At 42.0% G+C, this 26,396-nt stretch overlaps 1 protein-coding gene across 1 annotated transcript in view; it reads right to left on the bottom strand.

Annotated features, from left to right (window-relative positions):
- The window catches only part of KIF26B (kinesin family member 26B), a 334,140-nt gene that overhangs the window by 228,336 nt on the left and 79,408 nt on the right, over window positions 1-26,396 (bottom strand). Inside the window, exon 3 of the mRNA XM_083349906.1 lies at window positions 5,275-5,808. Within this exon, the coding sequence (XP_083206032.1) occupies window positions 5,275-5,808 (534 nt within the window). The remainder of the gene's footprint in view (window positions 1-5,274; window positions 5,809-26,396) is intronic.

Here is a 26,396-nt window from a genome sequence, read left to right as displayed (position 1 = left end):
TAACATCGGACAGCTCCTGACTATTAAACAGTGCCATCTCATGAGATTCAGGAAGCATGACTTTTCTGTCCCTGTGGCTGCCCTTTGGAAAAACATCCACTTCAAAATGTGGATGACCCCCTAATTTTGCTAGCTTTTTAAAAAAAATCTGAAGACCTGTCTCTTCTTTGAAGCACTGGGCTGAAATATTACATAAGCCAGGGGTGTCAAACTCAATTTCATTGAGGGCCGCATCAGCATTACGGTGGCCCTCAGGGGGCCGGGTGGGTGTGTCCTGGGTGGGCGTGGCCTACTGGGTAGGCGTGGCTAGAGTGCGTATGGCCTACTGGGTGGGCATGGCCAGCTCTACATCGTTGACATCAAGGGTGCCTATGGGGGCCTGGGCAGGAGTGGGACAGATCTGAGGGTCTCTGATGGAAGGGGGGTCTCTGGGCCAGGGCCAAGGCAGTGGGGGCCGTTCCCTCACTGTTTGCAGGATAGCTTCGCGGGCCGCATGAAACCACTTTGCAGGCCGCATCCGGCCCCCGGGCCTTGTGTTTGACATGTCTGACATAAGCCATCTGTATGTGTTAGTTGTGCTATGTGAATTTATATGCTATTTGTTATTTTTTATATAGGTATCTTTGATTTATGACCACAATGGAGTCTATAATTTCTGTTCCTAAACAAGATGACTGTTAAGTGAGTCGTGTCCAATTTTATGACTTTTTTGCCACAGTTCTTAAGAGAATCACAGCAAAGAACTTGGTTGTTATGAAAATCTGGCTTCCCCCATTGACTTTACCTGTTGGAAGCTGGTTTGGAAGGTCATAAACAGAGATCACATGACCTCAGGGCACCCACATTTTGATCATGTGACCACGGGGGATGCTGCAACAGTTGTAAATGTGAGCCCTGCACATGCCACTTTTTCAGTGCTGTTGTAACATTGAACAACTGCTAAATGAATAGTTGTTAAGTCAAAAACTACTTTATTCATAGTGGATATATTATTTATGCCTTTAACTTAATAGCTATGCAAAATTACTCAACTAATGGGTGACTATAAAAACTGAAACAAACATAGTACAAATATGTGCGTAAGAGGGACAAAAACAATTCTTTTGGTCATAGAAAGATGATGGGCTAGTGAGCATAGGTCTAATCCAGGGGTCTGCAACCTTGCCAACTTTAAGACTTGTGGACTTCAGCTCCCAGAATTCCTCAGCCAGCTATGCATAGTCCCTTCCCTTACTGCTCTATTTGTGACTTTACCCCTTTTATTATAGACTGTATTCAGTGGTGGGATTCAAATATGTGAACAACCAGTTCTCTGTGTATATGCCGCTTCCAGAAGTCCATTCTGGGCATGAGCAACAAAAAATTAGCTACCGGTTCTGCCGCAGTGGTGCAAATCGGCTGAATCCCACCACTGACTGTATTCCATAGAAAGCTGTTGAAAAGTTCCAAGAACCAGACTCCCTAGACTGGTCCTCACCTTTCCTTAGGAAGTACTTGATTGTCTGCTATACCAAGTTGTGCAGCTAATCCCTGCAATGGGCAAGTATAAAACAGAGGACCATAAGCAAAAATCAAAGGCAAAATAGGATGCTCATCTTGACCTTACTTCCTTTCAAAATTTCCTGCATCACTGAAAGACTACTGCATTCTGGGGTAGAGCCGCTACTTCAATTTTTGGCAGGAAAACCTAATGGAAAGTTGTCTATTCTGAGACACCCATCAAGATTAGCTAACCCACCCCTCATTAAAGTGATTTCAGGGCTCTTGTGGTCTATGTCTATCCATTTGTAGTTTATTGTGGCAATATACATCTAATCAGAAAGATATGTGGCTGTAAGGATTCTCCTTGTACATGGAGAGGAAAATATAAATGGCACCCACTGGGTGTGAGGCATGAGTTTGAGGGTTTTTCTTCAATGAAGGATCCAAGATTCGATTCCCCAGCTTTCTCTAAAGAAATGTGTTAAAATAAAAGGGAGATAAAAGAAGAATTCAGTATTTTCTTTTTTTCCCCCCTATCACATAGACTCGCATAGGTTCTAAAATGATTTATGGATACATTATATTTTTACCAAAAAAACCCCTATATATTATTTTTATCTTTAGTATTCATATAAATATTCTGATAGTTACTTCCTTTATCTCCTAGTTAAGATATATAGGATATTTGTTTGATATAGCCTCGTGACACTCGAAAGAGATTTTATAGACTGCTTCATTATTATTCTTACTTTATAAAAAGATACCTAACTTGACATATAGCAATAGCCACTCAACAAAAATAACTAGAAGCTTTCTTTCCTATATCTTATCACTGTATTTTAGGTTATACATCATATCTTATTTTTTAAAAACCACTTCCAGTTTTTCTATTAAAAAATCTGTGTTTGAAATTTTCTTAAGAAACAAAGTGTTATTTTTCCAGAGTTAAATTTCTGTCTTTGTCTTGTACACCAATGGTTGGAACCTAAGGTCTCAGAACTGCATGGGATCCTCCAAAACATCTTTCCATGATTCTTGGAATATCGTCAAACTACAATTATGGAAAACATCAATTCCACAAATTAAGGCTTACATGAAAACTGAAATAATTTCATTAGACTTGAATTAGACTTAATAACGTCATCACCATCATCATCACCATCATCATTCTCTTTTTAAACTGCATCAAAAACCAGTGGAGGAAAAAGAAAACATGAATCACACTGTGTCATTGACCAGCTATTTACAAGTTATCAAGCCATCAAAAAACATTGCATGTGATTCCAAGCTAACATAACATCATCCAATCCAAATATTCAAGGAATATTCATTATTGAGAACATGTTATACCTGCTATTCTTACAAGTAAGAAGCAGTTCTGTTGCACTTGTCCTACCATTTCAAGCTCTCAATCTAAGCAGTAAGATTACCAATTTACTAACAAGGAAAAAAGGCAATCCATCCCCCCATTGTACCTTTAAAAAGAAGTTCATTTTCGGCAATCAGCAAATAAAGTAATTCACAACAAGATATCAAATATTAAACCTTACTTGGGCCAGAATACATATATAGATAGATAGATAGATAGATAGATAGATAGATAGATAGATAGATAGATATAGATATATAGATATATAGATATATAGATATATAGATATATCCCCACACATCTCATATAAATATAGTTTTCATTAGTGACTGCAATTGAGACTGGCAACTTGGTTGTTAAGTGAGGTGAAACAGCAACTCTGGTCATGATCTCACTTCAGCTTTCATTTGTTTACAGACTTGTGGAGGCCATAAATGCAAGGATTAGTTACCAAGTTACTTTTCCATCACCTTCGTAACTGTGAACAGTCACTGCATGAGTCCATCACTAAATGAGGACTACCTATAACTATTATATAATCATTCTTCTATAAAATTGTAGAAGCTGCTAATACAGAGCTGGCTCTATACAATTTACTACAATAAGAATAAATAGCAAGTGGCAACCTGCACAGTGTCTAGGACACATGAGGCAGAAAATTCAAAAGGCATTTCTTCCAGTATCTGGCATTACAAATATAATAAAAGTAACAACCACTTCCTGCCCTTTTATGATATCCCAAAACCTGTTGACTGAGGGAACCATCTCATTCAATCAAAGTATGGCCAGCCTGCACAAAATGAAAACATTCTCACTACTTCTTCTCCCCTATCTATTTAATCCCCATGATTTTAAAGGCTTGGACCAAGCTTTCTTACATATTAAAGTAAAATATGATTGAGTTCCTTTTCTTGGTAGATCACTTTGTTGAGATTCCCTGAGATGCGTGTCCAAGACAGTATTTTTTCTTATTTCAGATGCATAGAGTCTACAGAATAAAATAAGATCAACCTTCGTAACAGTCAACCGATTCTGCCAGGCAGGCTATCAATTCTGCCAGGAAAGTTACCTGCAGTGGTGAGATGCCATCTCTAGCCATCCCATAGCTCTTGTTCCAGGAAATCAAACTGATAAAAGATGATGAACAAGGCAATGAATCCCACTGCTAGATTTATAATACTTTTTCTCCAATGATTTTTTTCCTTGGCTTATTAGATCAGCATTTCTGAAAAATACTGCTAGTGGAAACAGCCTGACTCTGTACAGCAGCCTCAAGCAGTCTCTGATTGTCTCCATGCCCCTCTATGCTATTTGGTTTAGGGATAAAGCATCTCCTTGTACCTTTAATGGAAGAAAAATCCCAGACGATAACATAATTACCAATACTGCAGTTACCAACGTGGCCATTATTCAATAAATGTTTTAGTCTGATTGTAATTTAGCCTTTATTACACTGAAATGGAGAATCAGTAAAACAAACAAAAAGGGAGCACAAAGTAACATTAGCTCTTTAAAGGTGATGTCACACCTGCTTACAATCACAGAAGAATAGTAACACCACATTCTCTGGCTTTGCTAACATGTCTTGGCAGGCTATGGCCACGCTAGACTTCTCTTCATACACTGACTCTTCAGCATGGTCTTGAAGGCTGATTCTGCAAGAGTTTGAATCTTGTGTAGAGACTATATCCTTTTAGAACATCTATTCCCACTGTTTGGATGGTGACCCAACCACTGAATGTAGTTCCATTTCTAGGCTTTAGCAGCTGGATATATAGAAGGAGGAAAATTCCAAAGGACTAGTGTTATCTTGCTTATATTCAAGGTCATGACCGCTCCTAGAAGCTTACTTTCTTAAGCCTTTTAATAGCGTTATTACCAGCTGAAATTCCTATGTAGAACTTTTCTGGGCAGAGAAGAAAAAAGATTCAGCATCTGCATTTCTCCCCATTAGGAGATTTTCCAGAAAAAACTGCCCACTCAACATGCAAAGAAAGCACTACGTTACGTTTAGAACTCTGCAGCACTAGTTGCTTTTATCAAACACATTTAGTAACACTGAACCTATCTGAGATCAAGTTACTGCTTCATCCTAAAGATCTATTTCATAACTATAGTAATTTTATTTTGTTAACAGTCAACATCCTAAATATCCTTAAGATGTGTTTATTTGGTTTTATTTGCACTGAAAATTTTGCAATCTACAGAATGGTTGACAAAGTTGAAGACTGTAAAACTAAGGCAGCATGTTTGGTTTATTTTAGTGTCATGAATTCCTGTCATTGCAAATGAGATCAACCACTCTATATTAAATAACTTGACAGTCTATCATAGAATTAATTAGTACACATGTATTTCTTAAAGCCACAATGTACTCTGTAGGTATGAATCAATGAGGGAAAATCCTTTCTAACGCCACTTACTTGATAGGGATACAGAGTAATACCATTTGTTCTTGACAAGGACCAGGTGCCGTCTAGGTACTGATGAGCCTGGATAGCCACAGAATTCAGGATGTTACCATTGCTGGGACTGGTAGCCATCTGTACACTGACCTTTGTCTGGTGTCCCAAGGAACCATTTTTCTTCTCTATCCCATTAACGATTCCTATGTTGTTCACTTTTCCACTGAGTTTGTTAGGCAGAAAGCCAGCATAATTGGAAGTAGCATAAGGAGCAGACAGGTATGCCCAGTCTCTGGGTTGCAGACTGCCCATATGTCGAGAGCCCACTAAGGTGGGAATATTGGGAAGGGGAGGAGGAGAGCAAGGAGAAGCATCACAGTGTTCTGCGTTGGCTGCTTGTTCAAGTGTTAAGACCATCTGAATAGCTTCCTGCTTCAACTGGTTCAAGTGAGTGGCACACACATCACACCGGTTGTCTCTCTCATTCCAAGCTTTACGGGTAGTATTGGGAACTTGTAGTTTGTCATGAATCACTGAAGAAAATGCTGGATCCTAAAAATCAGAAAGTAAGAGGAAACCATTAAACTAAGAGGACAAACAGAAATCAACTTTATTATATTTACTATAGTGTGGATTTTAAAAAAATAGAATGCAAAATATGTTTCTGCTAACACTAAATTGGACATCATGTTCTTGATTACCACCTGGAGACACATTTGGGAGTTGCTTCACTAAATGCTACTTCATTTGCATTATGGTTACTCATAACAACATCATTTCAACACTGAGAAAATTAGAGATTTCTTCCATTATTAATTAGATCCCGTTTACTCAGATTTGTTAATTAAGATTTGTACTTTAACATTTGATATTACCCATTCCTCATTGTCTACTGATTGCTCTGTGCACAAGGATCAACCTTATGATAGCCCACAAAAGGATACAAAAAGTGGAGCTTGCTTACAGGCTTCTGTATTCAAAAGGGTGGTCTTAATATTCCTTCCCCTGTATTTTCAAACATATAATTTTTCTTAGATGTGGGAGAAGTAAGTTTAAAACAAGAATAAATGCAAACAGTATTCAATAATGCTAAAATTAATATATCCGGAAAATAACCACCAAGCTCAGACCGAAGGAATAAAGACTATTCACTGCTGGGAAATGACTCCATCTTTATTATTTGATGACACATCTCTATTTTCACTAAAGTCCATAGTTATTCAGCATGTGGAGATTAAATGATTAATGAATCATGGTATCTCTTACGTCAAACCCTCCAAAAAAATAATTGTGAACAGAAGACCAGAGAAACCTGAAGAACAATGAGAAGGCATTATCTAATTCTAACTACTATAAGAACATCAGGAATGTGCATTTCCTCATCAACAAAAATGTTTAATATTACAATTCTTAAAGAAAGCTCTTTACATTTGGATGAACTACTTGTGCTGGCCTAGGAACACTGAACATAGAAAGCACAGCATCAAAATACTGGTACCCATATACTTAGGTTCACTTTAGGTAGATTATCATACAGGAATCTTTCCAGCCTATTTCTGCCTTCAGAATATTGACCCTTTGTAGACAAAAAAGTAGCACAATCAAGCAGAAATCTTCATCCCACAGCAGAAGGAAAAACACTGATGGGGCCATCTAGATCTATCTAAAACAATTGTAGGATTGTTTATGAGTTTAAGTTTCTAAACCTTTTTTTTCCATGGAAAAAGGATTACTAGAAAACTGACTTCACCTTGTTCAATCCCTTAAAAAAAAACTTCAGGGCCATGAATAAGAAATCAAATACATGAACCAAGACAGAATGGATATCACTTTCTTAATAATAAGCCTACCTTAATAATCAATGTATAAATAACATTCCCACTTTATCCCTGAAATAAGTACTTTATAATTCTGCAAAAAATGATCCAGAATGGCCACAATAGATCACATCAGGGAAAAACAGATTACTATTATTTACATCAAAGCTTTCAAAACGATTGCTGGAATAGAATAACTGCAATGTTTTGGCATTAGTTTACTTTCTGTACCTTTCCAGGGGGGCTACCAGTGAATTTAATGAGCAGCAAGTTTATTAGCCCCATAGGTGTGAACAAAACTGGCAGGAGTTCAAGCTATGTATAATTCGAGTTGCACAGCATAAGTAGCAGGAGGATGCCCAGTTATACACACTGTTTGAGCTTCTTAGGCTTTAAAACTCAGCAGGAGACATCAGAGAAATAGGTCTGTTTGTGAGACTTACTGTCAACTTGAAAAGTCTATGGTATTTTGGCAGTCTTTCTAAAAGTCCATCTGGGGAGGGGAACTCTGAGCTTTTCAAAACTCAAATCAGTTATTCAGGGTTATAATCACATGTTCCTTTTCTGATAAAGTTTGGTTGTGTTTCAGGCAGAGGTTAAATTCAAAGCTACCAATCTTGCATCCCCACCACACTGTGAAACTTAGATAGTATAGAACAGAGGTCCCCAACCTTTTAGGCACCAGGGACCAATTCCATGGAGAAAGGTTTTTCCGTGGACTGGAGGGGGCATGGTTTTGTGTGCTGCCTACATCCCATGGATGGGGCTTTGCTGGTTTGTGCGGCCCAGTTGCTGGCATGCCACGGACTGGTACCGATCCACAGACCAGGGGTTGGGGACCCCTGATATAGAATATATGGGAAAGAATCAGATGATCCCAGTTTCAAACCATCACATAGAAGAAATCACACAAATTACAAAGTTAAAAAAGGATTAGGCGGGTGGTGAACTATATAATGTGTATATAATTGGAAATATACCACCCATATAATAATGTTGTCTTTAACTTCTTCCATTGTCTGTGTCTTTCACATATTTCAGCTTATTGCTGAGTAAGACTGAAGCTCTTTTACTTCATTGCAAGGCATTTCTCAGACCAAAATCTTAAAGACAGTTTTTAATACATTAATATACCGTATAAAGCAGACATGTCAAACACAAGGCCCGGGGGCCGGATCTGGCCCGCAAAGTGGTTTTATGCGGCCCGCGAAGCTATCCTGGAAACAGTGAGGGAACGGCCCCCACTGCCTTGGCCCTGGCCCAGAGACCCTCCTTCTGCCAGAGACCCTCAGAATTGTCACACTCCTGCCCAGGCCCCCATAGGCACCCTTGATGCGAACGATGTAGAGCTGGCCGCGCCCACCCAGTAGGCCATACGCACTCTAGCCATGCCCACCCAGTAGGCCACACCCACCCTGGCCATACCCACCCGGCCCCCTGAGGGCAACCGCAATGCTGATGCGGCCCTCAATGAAATTGAGTTTGACACCCCTGGTATAAAGCAACCTAGTCTCTTCTCTACATTTACACCTCCTTGTGTGCGGCCATTTTTTTAAGCTAGGATTTTGTCTAATGGATTGCGGGAATAACCTTGAGAGACAGGAGGAAGAGCTACAGCCTAGACAACTGTCTGATAACAGAAAAAGTTCAAAGCAAGAATGGGGGTGACGAAATTGACCTTCCTCTAGCTCTCTGGAATAAAAAGGCAGGGGAAGAGGAAGTGCTTTTTAGACTTGCAAGATTGTGTTAATGTAAACTCACAATAAAGGAAGTATTAATATTTTGGGCTTTAGTTTCCTGATTAGGACTACCTTGAAGGGCAGACATCAGTCTCGCCATTATATTTGAGAGAACTAGGGAGGGTCAATTCTGAGGTGGTGGGCAGTCAATTCTGAGATGCTTTCTCCATCACCATTCCTGCTTTGGAATCATTCTCAAATCAGATAGTTGTCTAGGCTGCACCTCCTCTTCCTGTCTCTCAAGGTCATTCTCTCATCCCACTACACTTTCTTAAGCTGTCTGTAAATGCTGTATTCTTGGTAGATTATCAGCCAGCTATTAATAAAGTAGTGAACAGGCATGTTCAAACTAGGGACCACAAAGCAAATGTGCAAAGAAGTTTATAATAGATCTGGGGAAAGTATGAGAGAGATATTAAGGGGAAGAGATTGTCCTGAGACAGAGGGAACCAAGGGAAAGAGATTAAAAATACCATTGCATTGGTTTTATTTAATATAAGGCAGGTCAGAGAAGGTCTTGATGGGCTTCCTAGATTTTGCTATTCTACCTTTCTATAACAAAAAGCATTCCTGGAATTCCTGCTGTGACTGTTTCTTAATTAATATTGAAGGACTGATAAAAATGTTAAGCATGGAGTATCGTATTGGTTTATTCAAAGATCTCTTTATCCATAGCAGGAGTCCTCCAATGTTTGGAAATTTCATTTGAAATTTTGAGAATATGTTATGCAAAATCTCACAAAGCACCACCCATTATGATGCCCTATAACCAGTGCTTTTTTTGTAAAAGAAAAAGGTGCCGGAACTCACACATGTCATACAACCTGCCTTGCCTACCCTACAAGGTTCCACCCCAAAAAGGTGCCGGAACTCCGTTCTGAGCGTTCTATGAGAAAAAAGCCCTGCCTATAACACACATTTAATAGAAGGAAAACTGTTGGGAGTTGCTCCCTATCATCTCCTTTTGAGTTTCTCAGGATACCCTCCACACCACAACTTACCCTTGCATTTTTCTAGCTATATGGACCTACTTCTAAAGGTACTGAGCTGCTCTTTGCTATTAACTTTACAGGGCTTATGTAACATAGATAGGCATCCTTTAGGCACCAAAAAAACTAGTGGTTTATTTATTGCATTTGTACCTCACTTCAATCAATTTGACCATCAGCAGCTTACAAGATATAAAAAAATATCTTTTCAAACAATCCACAGGAGGCATACCAAGACATAAAATCAGAAGTTGTGGTGAAAACAATGACAACAACTCAGGAAGAATAAAACAGAATATGTCCTGATCTAGTTAGAAGGTTCTCCAGGGATAATTCATTCTTCAATATTGCTCTGAATGCAGGCAGCAATTGATGACAGCCTGATGTCCACTGTGGGAAGATTCTTCCAAAGAATCTGTGATGCTATTAAAAGGCAGCACCTCTTGGCTTCTGCTACCTTTACTCCAGGAAACAGGGGACTACAAGTAATTTCTGCGTAGATGACTTAACAAATTTAGACTTATCGTAGTTGGTTGGAGAAGAAAATAGTGATGGGCCCCCTGGGGCCACAAAAATATATTCTTTAAATGCCCAGTAGGCTATAATGCATGTTTATTGGTTGGCATTTAAACTGGTAGATCACATGTTAGGCAGAAATCAGCCTAGACAGTCCACAAATTTAAGGATTCTGTATTACCAAAGGGTTTTCTAGATTTTATATGCAATTTTTTTTCCTGTCCTCAAACCCTTCAGTTCAGCAAGGACCATAATTATCAGTTGATCTTTAGGCTCAAACAAAAAATTGTGATCATGAGAATCCGGTCCCACAATCATCCAAGGGTTATTCCTATAACTGATGTCTGGGATCCTGGCTGAAGACTGAATTTAACACGTTCTTCAGGGAAAACATCTAACCTCCACTGAGCTAGGTATCCCTGTATACTGTATATCTAGAAATTTTCTCTGGAAGCATAAAATACAGAGGTTTAAATTATACATGCAGTAAGTTCTGCTTAAAGCAGATTCAAACTCTTAGTGCTTGACATTAAAATGTTCTTAAACTGAACCCTAAAGAAAAACTGACTGGAGCTGAATTCAAGTTGGTTTGAATTATCCATAAGGGTTATCAGCGCATGTAACATAGATGTGTGTGTGGACAAGAATATCAACCTTGCTCTCAAGCAAAATCAAGCTTATAACAGCGAGTGCCACACAAAGTGCACTAATCAAACAGGTGGTAAGAAAATAGGGGAACTCAGGCAGCACACAGGTTATGTAGAAAGTAAACACAGGGTCAGTCATAAAGGACTCAAATGTCTATACACCAACGCATGAGCAACAAACAGGGTGAATTAGAAATTCAGCTAAATGAGGTCAGATATGATATTGTTGCCATTATGGAAACTTGGTGGGAAGAAACCCACAAATGGAACACACAGCAAGAGGGATTCAAATTATTTAAAAGAAACAGACCAAATAAAAGAGGAGGTGGAGTTGCTCTCTATACAAATAGAACACATATCTACAGAAATAGAGCACAACAATGATGAAAACTGCCTTGGGTAAATATAAAAAAAAGGGGGGGGGGGAAATGACATTGCCATAAGTGTATACTATAGACCACCCAACCAAACAGAGGAAATAGATGAACTTTTTGCTAGTCAGCTAAGGTATGTAGGAAGCACACCACAATAGTAATGGGGGACTTTAATTACCCTGACATCAACTGGGAGACAAACTCTGCACCAAGTGGAAGATCAAACAGATTCCTGACAAACCTAGCAGACAACTTTGTCTCCCAAAAAGTAGAGAAGGAAACTAGGGGATCAGCCATATTGGACTTAATTCTCACTAACAGAGATAAAATGATAGAAGATGTTGAAACTACAGGAACCTTGGGGGGGAGTGACCATGTACTATTGGAATTCAACATTATGCAAGCACAAGCAATATAACATAGTCAAACTAGAGTCTTGGACTTTAAGAGAGCTAATTTCAACAAACTTAGAGAAAGCTTGGGAAGGATTCAATGGATGAAATTCCTCAAGGGGAAAACAACTCAAGAAGTTTGGGAAATTTTGAAAAGTGAGATTATAAAAGCCCAATACCAACGAAGAAGAAAAATAACAGCACTCAAAAAACCTCAGCATGACTGCATAAAGAACTCTCTGATAAATTTAAAGATAAAAAGGATAAAAAGTGGGATGAGGGGCACATACCTAAGGCAGAATATCAGCAAATAGTCCAAGCCTGCAAAGAAAAGCTAAGGCTCAGAATGAACTAAGGCTTGCGACCAAAGTCAAAAATAACAAAAAAAAGCTTCTTTCAACATGTAAAAAACAGGAAAAAATATAAGGAAATGATTGGTCCACTAGTGAGAGAAAGTGGCAAGAAGGTGACAAGCAACAAGGAGAAAGCAGAACTACTCAACTTGTTTTTTGCATCCATATTTACACAAAGGGAAAAAAACAGTCCAGCCTATCAAAAACAATAAAAAAGAGAATAGAAACACAAGTTAAGATAGGTAAGAAAATGGTAAATGAGCACCTGTCCACCCTAGAAGAGTTCAGATCACCAGGACCAGATGGACTACACCCCAAGGTTCTGAAGGAATTGGCAGATGTGATCTCAGAACCACTGAACTATATCTTTCAAAGATCCTGGAGCACTGGGGAACTACCAGAGGATTGGAGTTCCCATCTTCAAAAAAGGAAAAAAATGGATCCAGGAAATTACAGACCTATCAGCCTGACCTCAATACCTGGGAAGATCTTGGAAAAGATAATCAAGCAACGAATCAGTGAACACCTAGAGGCAAACAAAATCATTACAGGGGTTTGTCAAAAACAGATTATGTCAGACAAATCTTATTAAATTCTTTGACCAGGTGACAAATTAGTGGACCAGACGAATGCCGTGGATATAATTTACTTGGACTTCAGTAAGGCATTTGATAAAGTAGATCACAACCTACTACTTGATAAGATAGAAAAATGTGAGTTAGACAGCATCACCACCAGATGGATTCGTAGCTGGCTGACCAGCCGTACTCCAGAAGATAGGCTTAAGATACAGAAGGAACTTGACAGACTTGAACATTGGATGCTATCTAATAAAATGAAATTCAATGGTGAAAAATGTAAGGTTCTATATTTTGGCAAGAAAAACCAAATACACAGGTATAATATAGATGGTACCTTGCTCAATAGTAGTAACTGTGAGAGGGATCTTGTAGTCCTAGTGGACAATAACTTAATTATGAGCCAGCAGTATGCTGTAGCTGCCAAAAAAGCACACACAGTGCTAGGCTGCATTAACAGAGGGATAGAATCAAGATCACGTGAAGTGTTAATACCACTTTACAATGCCTTGGTAAGGCCACACTTGGAATACTGCATCCAGTTTTGGTCACTACAATATAAAAAAAGATGATTATGAGACTCTAGCAAGAGTACAGAAAAGAGCAACAAAGATGATCAGGGGACTGGAGGTTAAAACATATAAGGAACGGTTGCTGGAATTGGGAATGTCTAGTCTAATGAAGAGAAGGATGAGGAGTGACATTATAGCAGTGTTCCAATATCTCAGGGGCTGCCACAAAGCAGAAGGAATCAAGCTATTCTCCAAAGCAACTGAAGGCAGGACAAGAAGCAATGGATGGAAACTAGCCAAAGAGAGAACCAACCTAGAAATAAGGATAAATTTTCTGACAGATAGAACAATTAATCAGTGGAAGAACCTGCCTCCAGTAGCTATGAATGCCACAACACTGGAAGTTTTTAAGAAGCAACTGGACAGCCATTTGTCTGAAATGGTATAGGGTTTCCTGCCTGAGCAGGGGGTTGGACTAGAAGACCTCCAAGGTCCCTTCCAACTACTTCTTCTTCTTCTTCTTCTTCTTCTTCTTCTTCTTCTTCTTCTTCTTCTTCTTCTTCTTCTTCTTCTTCTTCTTCATCATCATCATCATCATCATCATCATCATCATCATCATCATCATCATTATTATTATTATTATTATTATTATTATTATTATTATTATTATTATTACCATATTTTCCGGCGTATAAGACGACTTTTTAACCCATGAAAATCTTCTCAAAAGTTGGGGGGTCGTCTTATACGCCCAGTTGTTTTATACGCCAGAAAATAGTACATAAATCAATCGAGCGTCCCCATTCGTGCAAAGCAACTTCAAGCCTCCTTAGTCCAGTCCCCCCTCCAACGTGACCCTCCCTTCCCACCCCCAAGAGCCTCTAAGCCCCTTCTCCCCCTTGCAAACGCCAGACCCCGGGAGCGGCAGGAAGCCCCTCCCCCTCACCCAAGCGGCATCTGAGCATAACCAAAGTGCACCCTGCTACCCGCTATCTCTCCCAGCAGTTGTTTTCTACCCCTGCAGGAGGACCCTGGGTAGAGGGGGCGGCATGTTGGGCCCGGCAGGCCCGACATTCAGCGGGGCCTCGAGACCACTCACTGGCGATCTGGCAGATGCCCGAATCCGGCCTCACAACCAGCCGCAGAAGCTTGCAGAAGCTTTCCTTCCCCCCACCCGCACCCGGCTACCAGTTCCTGGGCCCCGGCCCCAGCCACGGGCCAGCTTGCCAGTGACCGGGCCGCCAGACGCTGCGCTTTGGGAGATGCTCCCCGGCAGGTCGGGGAGGGAGCGCCCGCCCGCTGCCAGGCCATTCCAGGAACTTCCGGGGACTTCCGGCAGGCCTGGCGCCCCCTCGCCCGCAGACCACGCAGCGGCCCTCGCCAGCCAGCCTCGGCATGGCCTCCCCAAGCCCAGCTCTCCAGCGCGTCTTCCGAGCCTACCTGGCTGACTGCCTCCTGGGCGGGGCTTGGCTCCAGACACGCGGCTGCTCCGTCTGCAAATGTGCTCTCAAATGGGTGGGTGGAAGGAAAAGCCCCTTTGGGCTTCAAAAGGGAGGCTTTGCACCATCTGCATCAGACTGGGCTGAATCGGGCTTGTGTCGGACACTTGGCAACTGGCATGTAAGTATTTTCCGGCGCCGAGTCATCTTATACGCCGGAAAATACGATATTATTATTATTATTTGGCTTGGAAACAGGACATGAGTAAAGGAAAAGATTATAGCTACTAAAAGAGACCAAATTATCCTAAGAAACAGTGCACATGTGAAAGTCATTTAGAAAGTGATGTTTTCTTGACACTGCTTGAAGGCTCTAAAACATGGTGGAGTCTGTAGTTTTAAAAAGGAACTTATATAAATCAGTACAATAAGATGAAGAGAACCAGTGCTAATCTCTGAATATAGAATGCTAGGTGTTTGGTTCGAATTGACGAGGACTCAGAGTGGTTAACACTGAACGAGTTTATTGAATACACAAAGTCAACTGTCAAATGTCAAATGTTGCAACCCTTTTATAGAGAAAGCGTTTGAACTGTAACCAATACAAACTGTCTGTTTTCCCGCTCCTTGGTTGTGGCGTCCAATGATTGCACCTTATTTTCCCGCTTTAAACCTTGCAAAGCTGCACAGTGTTTGCAATATCTTCTATGGCTTATTGCTAACTATTTACATACACAACACCCCTTACCCCCCAGTTGGTGTCATTTCTTTACAAAGTCCTTTAGGTATTTTGGTGGCCTATGTATTCTAGAAGGGTATCTGTTACTTTGGCTGCTAGGGGCCCCTTTTCCTGGTTGACTGCTTGGCTGCTGGTTACTATGCTGGTTACTACTGGACCTGGGCTCAGGGTTACTGGCTTCAGATGTACTGCCTTGTGTATTAGGTTGTGTTTGGGATTCAGTTGTCACTGGCCTACTTCGCAGGGGTATTTCCCAATCAATTGGACTGAATTGTTGTTGATGGGCATCTGGAAATATGTCATCTTGCCCCACCACTACACCACTTTCAGGCCTAATGTTATCTGTACTGTTTGCCCTAACTGAGCTTTGGTCCCCCTCAGCTGGCACACACCCACTAGATCTTTTCCTCAGCTGGTCTATGTGTCTTTTACAGACCCTATTCCCTTCCCCCTCAATGATGTATGATAAGGGACCTAAGATTTCAGTTACCACCCCAGGAATCCACTTATCCCCTTGGGCGTAGTTCCTGGCCCAAATCAAGTCCCCCACTTCAAATGTTCTGTTAGGAATGTCAAATTCAATGTTTGGTTGGAGTCGGTCGGGGTGTAGTCTGTCCAACTTGGTCAAGATTTTTCTTCCCCACCTCATTTCAGCTGGACTTTTCCCTGTAGCCGAACAAGGGGTTGTGTGTTGGGCCAACAAGAACTCAGCTAGTCTCTGATGCCAGTCACCTCGAATAATTCTTTTAAGCGCGTCCTTCGTGGTCCTCACGTTCCTTTCAGCCAATCCGTTGGTGGAGGGGTGGAAGGGTGCAGAAGTCTTATGCTTAATCGAGTTGGCCTTGAGGAAATCCTGAAATTCAATAGATGTGAATTGTGGCCCGTTATCAGACACTATTAAATCCGGCAACCCATGAGTGGCAAAGAGGCCCCTTAATGCCTGTATTGTTCTGCCTGCCGTTACTGAACTGACCGGTACTACTTCTAGCCATCTAGAGTAGCTGTCGACCACTACAAGGAACGTTAACCCCTGGAAAGGTCCAGCGAAGTCAATATGAATCCTGGACCAAGGATTCCTAGCTAACTCCCATTTATGTGTGCGGATGTGTTGTTGTTCAGGCCTGGAACGTTGGCACAGATGGCAATTGGCAACGCATTCCTCAATGTCTTGGTCCAATCCTGGCCACCACAAGTGACTCCTAGCTAAGGCCTTCATCCTTACTATTCCAGGGTGTCCTTCATGCAATTCAAATAGAATAGCTGATTTGTGGATTCCTGGGATTACTACACGAGTTCCCCAAAGTAAGCAACCCATATGAACTGATAGTTCATCCTTCCTTCGGAAAAATGGACTGTATTTTACGTCTGGGTTGGCGTTGGGCCAACCGCTCATGACCCAGGCCATTACTCTCCTTAAGATGGGGTCCTTATTGGTTGCCTCCGCTATGTCTTTAGCAGTTAGGGGCAGATCAGGAATATCTTGTAGGGACATTACTTGTCCCACTGGGGCAGGGTCCTCCTCTGTTGTGCTAAGGGGCAATCTGCTAAGAGCGTCTGCATGACCCATGTCTTTACCTGGTCGGTATTGGAGGGAAAATGAATATGCTGAGAGGAAAATGGACCATCTCAGCATCCTGGGAGACATAATTTGGGGAGTCTGTTTATCTGTGGTAAACAGTCCCAGCAGGGGTTTGTGGTCTGTCAGGATTGTAAAGTTCCTGCCATACAGGTAGTCGTGGAACTTTTTAACTCCTGCCACTATGGCTAAAGCTTCCCGGTCAATTTGAGCATAGTTCCGCTCTGCCTTGGTTAGTGTGCGGGAGTAGTAAGCAATGGGTCTTTGCATTCCCTGGGTGTCTAAATGGCTGATTACTGCCCCGACGCCATAAGGCGAAGCATCGCACGCCAGGTAGATTGGTCTATTTTCTATAAAGTGGGTTACAGTTGAGCTACTGGAAAGGATATCTTTTAAGGTCTGGAAACTCACTTTGTGCTTGTCTTGCCAATGCCAAGGGGTCTTCTTATCTAAAAGCCTGTGCAGTGGTTCTGCAATGGCAGCCTTATGTGGCACAAAAGTGTGATAAAAATTTACCAAGCCTAGGAAGGCCTGTAGCTCAGCCTTGTTCCTTGGTTCAGGAGCCCCTTTTATTGCTTTAATTTTTTCAGGGGTAGGGTGGACCCCGCTTTTGTCAATCCTGAACCCCAAAAAATCAGTGGATTTAACCCCTATGCTACATTTTTCCTTTTTTAATTTTAATCCAGCCTTTCTAAATCTACCCAGTACCTGTTCCAGCCGCTCTACTAACATTCCTTCATCTTTTCCAGCTATTAGGACATCATCAAAGTAAGGGCATACTCCAGGTATGCCCTTTAAGGTCCTCTCCATCACTTCTTGGAAGATGCCTGGAGCAGCTGCAATCCCAAATTGCAGTCTGTGGACTCGGAACGCCCCCTTGTGGGTAACAATTGTTTGCGCCTCTGCAGCCTCTTTGGAAACAGTCAACTGTAAGTACGCATGCGCCAAGTCGAGCTTGGCGAAGATGGCGGCGTCCTGGATCGTGGCGAGGACCTGCTTCACCGTCGGGACCGGGTAAGCATGCTTTTTCATTCCAATGTTGAGGGTCGCTTTATAGTCGGCGCAGATCCTCACATCCCCATTGGGTTTGAGGGGTGTGACGATCGGCGTCTCCCATAAACCGCCCTCAACGGGTTCTAAAACTCCGAGGCCTACAAGCCGGTCGAGCTCGGCCTCGATTTTTTCTTTTAAGGCAAAAGGTACCCTCCGGGCCTTTAGCCTGATTGGATTTACTGAGGGGTCTAGGTTAAAATTAATGGGGGGCCCTTTGTACTTGCCTAGAGATCCATCGAATACGTCTGCAAATTCTTTGCAGACGGATTCGAGGGTCTTATTTTTAATCACAGAATTTATTCCCCCTATCCAAATTCCCAGGGCAGGAAACCAATTAAGCCCTATTAAGCTAGTCCTATTCCCCTCCGTAACTACCACATCTAAGACCCCCTTAAATCCCTTAAAATTAACTCTAAGGCTGGTCTTTCCCTTTACGATTATTGGACTTTTTTGGAAGTCCGTTAATTGAATATTTGTTGGGCTAAGTGGAATTCTTTTTCCACTTAGTTGTTCAATTTTTTTCAGGGTTTCAGTGGAAATTATCGACACTGAAGCCCCAGAGTCGATTTCCATTCTGCAAGGAACCCCTTGCAGAAGGACTGTGATTTTTAATTTTCCGTCCGGAAAATTGTGCCCCCTTCCCTGCCTTTTCCGATTGACTCGGGCCACCTCCCCTGGGTTTGAAAATTTCGCCCGGGATCTAGGGGTCTCCTTGCCACTAGCATTGGGGGTTACCTTACCCTCTGGCCACACATCGACTTCATTCAGACGGGAGTCCCGGACGCGGTTTCTGCAGATGGCCTGGATGTGGCCGGTCTTGCCACAAGCCCTGCACTTGGCGGTGCGGAATCGGCAGGAAGCGCGGGGATGGTTGCCGCCACAGCTGCCGCATCGGTTCTGGGTGTCGTTGTCGCGCGGTCTGGTTGCGGTGTCCCGCCACGGTCGTTGTGCCCCGGTCGGTGGTCTCTGCGGTGTTGCGGGTTGTTGCCGGCGGCCGGGTTCGGGCCCTTCGCTTCTAAGTTGTCTGGGTGCCATCTTCCCAAATCGCCTGGAGACTTCGGCGATCTCTTCCTCCCACTGCTGATCCACCTCCCCGCAGTCCACATAGCCCTCTTGGTTAATTTCAGGTGCTGTCGCCATGCTACTGCGGGGGGGGTCGCGATACCCGGTAGACTCATACGTTAGGAGTTCGTCGAGCACTTCCTGTAAATCGCCAGTAGGTTTGGCGATTATTCTGTTTTGTAATTGTTCATCGCGTAAGCCTAGCACAACTCTGTCCCGAATCCTAATTTCTAAATTATCGTATTTGCAACGAACTGCGGCTTCCCTAACGGCAGCGACGAATTTCTGTATGGATTCCCCCGGTCTCTGATTTCTCTTCTCGAAGATGCGCCGCCAAAAAAGTTCGGACCTTCGGGGAGTAAAGTGCACCTTTAGTTTTGCAAGGAGGTCGGCATAGGGCACGCTGGAGACTGGTTGTGGCTGGCACAGCCCGACAGCGACTCTGTAGACCGGTGTGCCGCAAATTGTCAAAAGTGCCGCCGCTTTTTTTCGGTCGTCGGTGATTCCGTTCACTAACAGGAATCCTTCGACCTGACCAATATATTCTTCCCAATCTTCGGGGAAGTTAGGGTCAAATTCCTTCAATGACCCGATTTGCGCCATTCGGAGAATTTTTTTCCTATTCTGCCGCGGCCGCTCGGTTGACTGTGACTCGCTCAGACTTTGCCGCCTTCACGACAATTCTTCCTAATCTCTGGTCTTCTGTCGATCCCACCTTCGTCGCCAGTTGTTTGGTTCGAATTGACGAGGACTCAGAGTGGTTAACACTGAACGAGTTTATTGAATACACAAAGTCAACTGTCAAATGTCAAATGTTGCAACCCTTTTATAGAGAAAGCGTTTGAACTGTAACCAATACAAACTGTCTGTTTTCCCGCTCCTTGGTTGTGGCGTCCAATGATTGCACCTTATTTTCCCGCTTTAAACCTTGCAAAGCTGCACAGTGTTTGCAATATCTTCTATGGCTTATTGCTAACTATTTACATACACAACACTAGGTGTGTATTATAACCACACAGTTTCAAGCAAACCTCTTCACATAAATGCCATAGTGATAATACCATGAACAAACATCAACTAGAATTGGGGAGAGGCTATAGTCCACCCCGCCCCCCCCCAGGCAGAGGTTGAAGGGTGCTTTGATTCAAGGTGAAAATGTTAATAGCAGTGGTGAGATTCAAATATGTGAACAACTGGTTCTCTTTGTGGATGCCGCTTCTGGAAGCCCATTCTGGGCCTGGGCAACAAAAAATTAGCTACCAGTTCTGCCGAAGTGGTGCAAACCAGCTGAATCCCACCACTGGTTAATAGTTATAAAATGTTTCACATATACTAAATTAATGCATCTTGCAAGTCCCTGATAAGAAAATGTTATATCTGAAAAAAGGATAGTTAAGGAGAAACATGCCAAAGGTATTTCAAATTCTACAGTGTGGAAAAAATGAGTGGGGAGATAAACATCTCTTAATGCTCGAATTTGAGGCCATCCAAGGAATATGAATGACAAGTACATTAGAAAAGATCAGGAAGATAGATAAGAAGAAATATGTTTTCACATATCACAGAGGCACATTATGGAATTTAGTACAAGTTAATATTACCAACCAGTTTAGGGACCTTTAAATTTATGGAATTAAGGCTATCAATGGCACTTAAACCATAGCATTTATTTACTGCTTCCAAACTGTCTTATTTGGGAGCTTCTTGTAGGCATTTAATTGCTGAACACTATGCAGGGAAAAGCATGTAATGGATACAACACTGAAAGTATTTCTTATGCTACAGTTAAAACTAGAACTCTAAATTAGGCTGGAAACCTTGTACACCTGGCAGTCAGTATAATTTTTATTTATTTATTAAGAAACATTTTATGGCCATTCAACTCACTCTGTGACACTGGGTGGCTTACAACAATAACACCCCAATATAAAGACCAATAAGCCCCTACCCCACTGGGGACAAAAATCAGGCGAGCCACTTGATGAGCTCCATATCATTCTGGAGTCCCCTTGGTTCTGCCAAGGTCTATTGGCAGAACCAGGTCTTCAGGGCCTTATGAAAGAGTATTATAGTGGGGGGGGCAATCTTCTCTCTACAGGGATGATGTTCCACAAGGAGGATGCCACTACAGAGAAGGTCCTTCTTTTTAGTCCTGCTTGATGGATCTTAGGAGAGGAAACCCATAACATTCTCTGCTTTTCCATTCTGATGGGTTGGATAGACATGTCCTTTAAATAACCTAATCCCAAACCATGTAGAACAGAGGTCCCCAACCTTTTGGGCACCAGTGACTGGTTCCATGGAGAGAGGTTTTCCCGCAGACCAGAGGGGGCGTGGTTTTGTGTGCTGCCTGCATCCTGTGGATGGGGCTTTGCTTGGTTGTGCGGCCCAGTTCCTGGCATGCCATGGCCCGGTACTGGTCCACAGACCGGGGGTTGGGGACCCCTGATGTAGAGCTTTGAAAGTGACAACCAGCTTCTGGACTCAGAAGCAAATTGGCAGCCAATTATGCATGGCGTCTGTCAGGGGTAGTGCAATACCCCTCCCCCAAGACCAGAGATGGCAATTCTCCACAGACCAAAGAACCCCAAACCCAAAGCTATTCTGTTTTGTCAGCATTCAATTTCAGCCATTGTTCTCCACCCAGGCACCACTAACATAACTAACTATACGGCTCCCATTATATTAGCTCCCAGAAAGTTCCACTATATACCAGTTGAATTGCATCTTTCTCAAAAATCGTTAAAGACAGCTTTACACAGAGCACCATGATTTATTAATACATGAGTAACTACGGCAAGATCAGCCCTCCCCAGATAGGGTAGTGGCCTAAACATCCATCCTTCCATCCATCTATATATACATAAATACATATTCCTGTATTTATATCTGACACTCTCCAATTAGCACATGTCCAAGACAACTCCCATGCTAAGTCCTTGTTGTTATTTGGACCCCTATTTAAAATCAGATGCCACCTTTCATCCATCAACCTATTTTTCTATCACTGCATTGCTATCTTATGTGGATTAGGGTTTAGTTTGTCATCTTCATTTACCCCAAAGCTGCTTTTACCTCTACAATGCCTTACATAAGTCCAAATTCCAGAAAGCAATATTGATAGGTAGGTGATGCACGGCAACATGCACCAACGGTCAAATCAAACATATTTTCTGTTACTACTCAGGTCATATAGATATCAGGGCCAAGTTGCAGCATTCCTCTTCTTTAAAGAGTTTTCTCTATGCATGCATACTGTGGAGATATAGCTATTGCCTGAATTGTTGTCTTGAGATTGCTTTATTAGCTATTACTGTGAGTTTATTTGAGAGCTTCTACATTTTGTCATGATTTAGTTCCACTAGTGATGACTGATTACTGCTTTTTGGTTAGGATTTTTTATTTTGTACCTTTCTTTGAAGGCTCAGATTGGAAAAAGTATGTCTAAATTCAAACAAAAAGAAATAAAGCTTGCAGATGGAGATCAGAAGAAACTAAAAAGCAATAAAACATATCTGAGCACAACTGAGCCACTTATTTGTACACATGCTGCATAGAAACATAGCTTCTTAATGGGAAAACATAACAAAAACTTGGGTTAGGTGATCAATCACCTCCTGCCAAATATTTGGAAGATGGAAGAAGATGGGAGATCAAAGGCTGCATGACTGCCCTAACATAAGTGTGAGTTCCAGACTATCACTCCCAGTGTGAAGTAAAACAACTAACTAAAATACACTAATGGGAATAAAGACTGTTTCTCTGGTAGAAACCACACACACTTAAGACCTCTTTTTTGTGTGGTTTTATTCCCTGCTTTAACTTGATGGCACAGAAGCTATTTTCCTAAGCAAAGTCTTTGTCACTTTTCAGGAAATAGCATGAGAAACTGAATTATTTTAGCTTTATTTCTTCATGACTGAGGATTCTGGGAATTGCAGTCTCATCACATCTGGATGATTCCAGCCTGGATACCTTCCTCTAAAACTGAATTAACTGCTGAGACATATGACTTTCCCCATTTGGCTGTTGAAAAGCCAAAACTTCCAACTGTTAAAATTGCACCATTTCTGTTAAAATAACAAAATGCTCAAATAAACTGAAATCCACAGGAGTTTTGTGCCAACAGGGCCTGTGGTTTGTAGTGTGGTGAATACAAATTAGCAAACATGCTACTAGCAAATTATTTCTCTCTACTAAACAAGAAGCTGAAAGGATGACTAACTATTGCTGAAAATGTACAGGGGTTCTTTCCCTAAAACAGTATACTTCCTTACCCACCCCCTTTAACAAACATGAAATGATCTATTCTTGGTGCCATACTATCTTATCAAAATTCTCTCAGTCCCTGCACCACAAATAGTTGGTTTGTCTCTGCAAAATGTTCGTTTGGAATCTATAGGAAATAGAAGCCACATTATAGAATAATAACGCTATCCATTTCCCACCAATTTTTAAACAAACATTTTGCTGAGGCAAACCATAAATTTATTTCTTAAGAACCTTATGTTGCCAGGATTCCTCTTGAACCAACTGTGATAATGAGAGGAGGTTATCTCCTCTATTCTATTTTTAGGTATACAATACTGCCACCAGAATTAAACTGGCTCACAATTCTTTTCCTAAATTATTGCATAATACTCTATTTGTTCAAACTGCAATAATTAAGGATTCTCTGAAAAATATGTAATTATTTATGTTATGTTGTGGGGGAAGGTTTATACAGCAGAATACCTCTTAGGACAATTGCCAGTATCTTTATTAATTCATTTTAAAATTAGTTTAATCTTTTGAATAATTCAGGGCATGAAAGACTGCAGTTGGTAAGCCTTCTTTAGCAGGGCTGAAAGAGACCGTTGAAAGCTGCATGCATCTTTACAGTTTTTCTCCCACTTGAATGAAATATATCCCAGGCAGACACCAGTTTTTTGGGAAAGGAAAGCAAGATAGACTCAAAAGGAGCTCCTGTTACTAAATGTTGCAGTCTTGTGAACACTTTGGCACTTATCACCAATCCTGAACTAAAAACATACCATCCAGGCCTGATTAAGTCAATTGCTGGCAAGCATGAAGGAAGAAACAGCTTCACTTGGGTGGTCCAATGAATGAGGACTAAGATTACAAATCTCTTCCCAAGTATTCCCAAGTGCCCCTCTCTCTGCTCCTGACCACTGGGGTGTGGGATGAAAGAATTAGAAGAAATGCTTTTAGTGTAGTTGGCAATGTTAGCCACTTAGGCCTCATATCAAAATAAATCCTTGTTTGGATTATAAGGCCATATGGAAAATTATCTAATCAATCAGATAGGAAAGTCACTAAAAAAACCCTGGAAGATACTCCAAAATTCTTTTTCAAGACCAACATCTCCACACCGGGGAGAAAGGAGTAGTTAGAAGAGAGAAGTTAGCAGCTCAAAGGAAACTGAGCATAATTTTGAGTTCTAATATATGCTATACACTGAATGGAACCATACATTCTGTATCTTACCTACTCTGTATGTAATTAAACAATCAATTGTGCCTTATATTCAGATGGTACCACTTATCTTCAACAGACCTGCTACATTCAAAAAATTGGCACCCAACATTCTCACTAGCAAAAGCACTAAAATGAAAAAAGACTTTTATGGCTAAAAAATAATAGCAAAAGGAAGTACTTTGCAATGTCCTTCGTAAACATTCAGGTTTTTACTGATTTGCATCGATTCTGTACTTAGGCTGTCATTAAGTCAAGAAAAGATATAATTCTGTATTATCTTAGAAAATATAATATCATTTGAATTTACAGTACATTCCAGGACCTAGACAGGCCACTAATAATGCAATGATTTTATGAAAACATTCTCAAGCACTATCTCAGGGGTGTCAAACTCAATTTCATTGAGGGCCGCATCAGCATTGCGATTGCCCTCAGGGGACCGGGTGGGTAAGGCCAGGGTAGGCGTGGCCTACTGGGTGGGAGTGGCTAGAGTGTGTATGGCCTACTGGGTAGGCGTGGCCAGCTCTACATTGTTCGCATCAAGGGTGCCTATGGGGGCCCGGGCAGGAGTGGGACAGATCTGAGGGTCTCTGGCAGAAGGAGGGTCTCTGGGCCAGGGCCAAGGCAGTGGGGGCCGTTCCCTCACTGTTTCTAGGATGGCTTTGCGGGCCACATGAAACATCTACATTACAGATATAAGTACAATTTGCAATAATTCCCAAGGAATTGTGAACCACAGATCAGCTAGCAACATGACTAGGCTATGTAGAAATAGAGTTTGAATCTATAGGACCATATCTGAAGTAGATGATCCCTCAAGGAAAATTTTCTGCAACTTCTGGCTCACAGAAGATGGTAAAGCAAAAATGGGTTTATGGTAAATATGTTTACCCTTACACCCCTCGTTTTCTTTGTCTCACCTGCTGGTTCAAATGTTTCTATCTTCCTTGCTCTAACCATGCCAGGACAGCAAAAGTAATCTGGGGTGGAGGTGGGGGCAGTGATCAAGTAGATTCAAAATTTTCAGTCCCACTAAAGCAGACATGTCAAACACAAGGCCCAGGGGCCGGATGCGGCCCGCAAAGTGGTTTCATGTGGCCCGCGAAGCCATCCTGGAAACAGTGAGGGAACGGCCCCCACTGCCTTGGCCCTGGCCCAGAGATTCTCCTTCTACCAGAGACCCCCAGATTTGTCCCACTCCTGCCCAGGCCCCCATAGGCCCCCTTGATGCAAACGATGTAGAGCTGGCCACACCCATCCAGTAGGCCATACGCACTCTAGCCATGCCCACCCAGTAGGCCACGCCCACCCAGGACACACCCACCCGGCCCCCTGAGGGCAACCGCAATGCTGATGTGGCCCTCAATGAAACTGAGTTTGACACTCCTGCACTAAGGAATAGATCTGTTGTCCCTACCTCTGTTCTGAGAACCAAGGATATGGATGGAATTAGGATTAGCTCCATTAGGGCATAGATCTCAGCAGTGGAGAGGCATGGGCACATCCTTTCTGGAAGATGGAAAGCAGAAGACTACAATCCCTGCTTCAAAAAAGTGCTTCACCTGAGAGAGGCAATTGCATTTAGACTGCTTCTGAAGGCAAATGAGGCAAGTCCTTTTTTTTTTTTTGTATTCTCCAAGGCAGATTAGATTCTCTATAGGCACAGTTTGCTAATATATTTCCTAAACATGCCTTCAGGGGCATATGATCCATAATTTATATGGCTGCCCAGAGTTTTATTGCATAGATGGGTGGCCTTATAAATTTGATTCATAAATAAATCGGTAAACAATCCTCAGAAAGAGGATTGGAGAAAAAAACACAAATGGAGGAATAAGTAGGAACAATTAAAAAAATAACAGCAAATAAGAGTAGA

This window comes from Vipera ursinii (assembly GCF_947247035.1).
Source record: "Vipera ursinii genome assembly, chromosome: 1".
Lineage (NCBI taxonomy): Eukaryota > Metazoa > Chordata > Lepidosauria > Squamata > Viperidae > Vipera > Vipera ursinii.
Note: the sequence above shows the minus strand (reverse complement) of the source record. Positions and strands in the feature narration are given on the sequence as shown.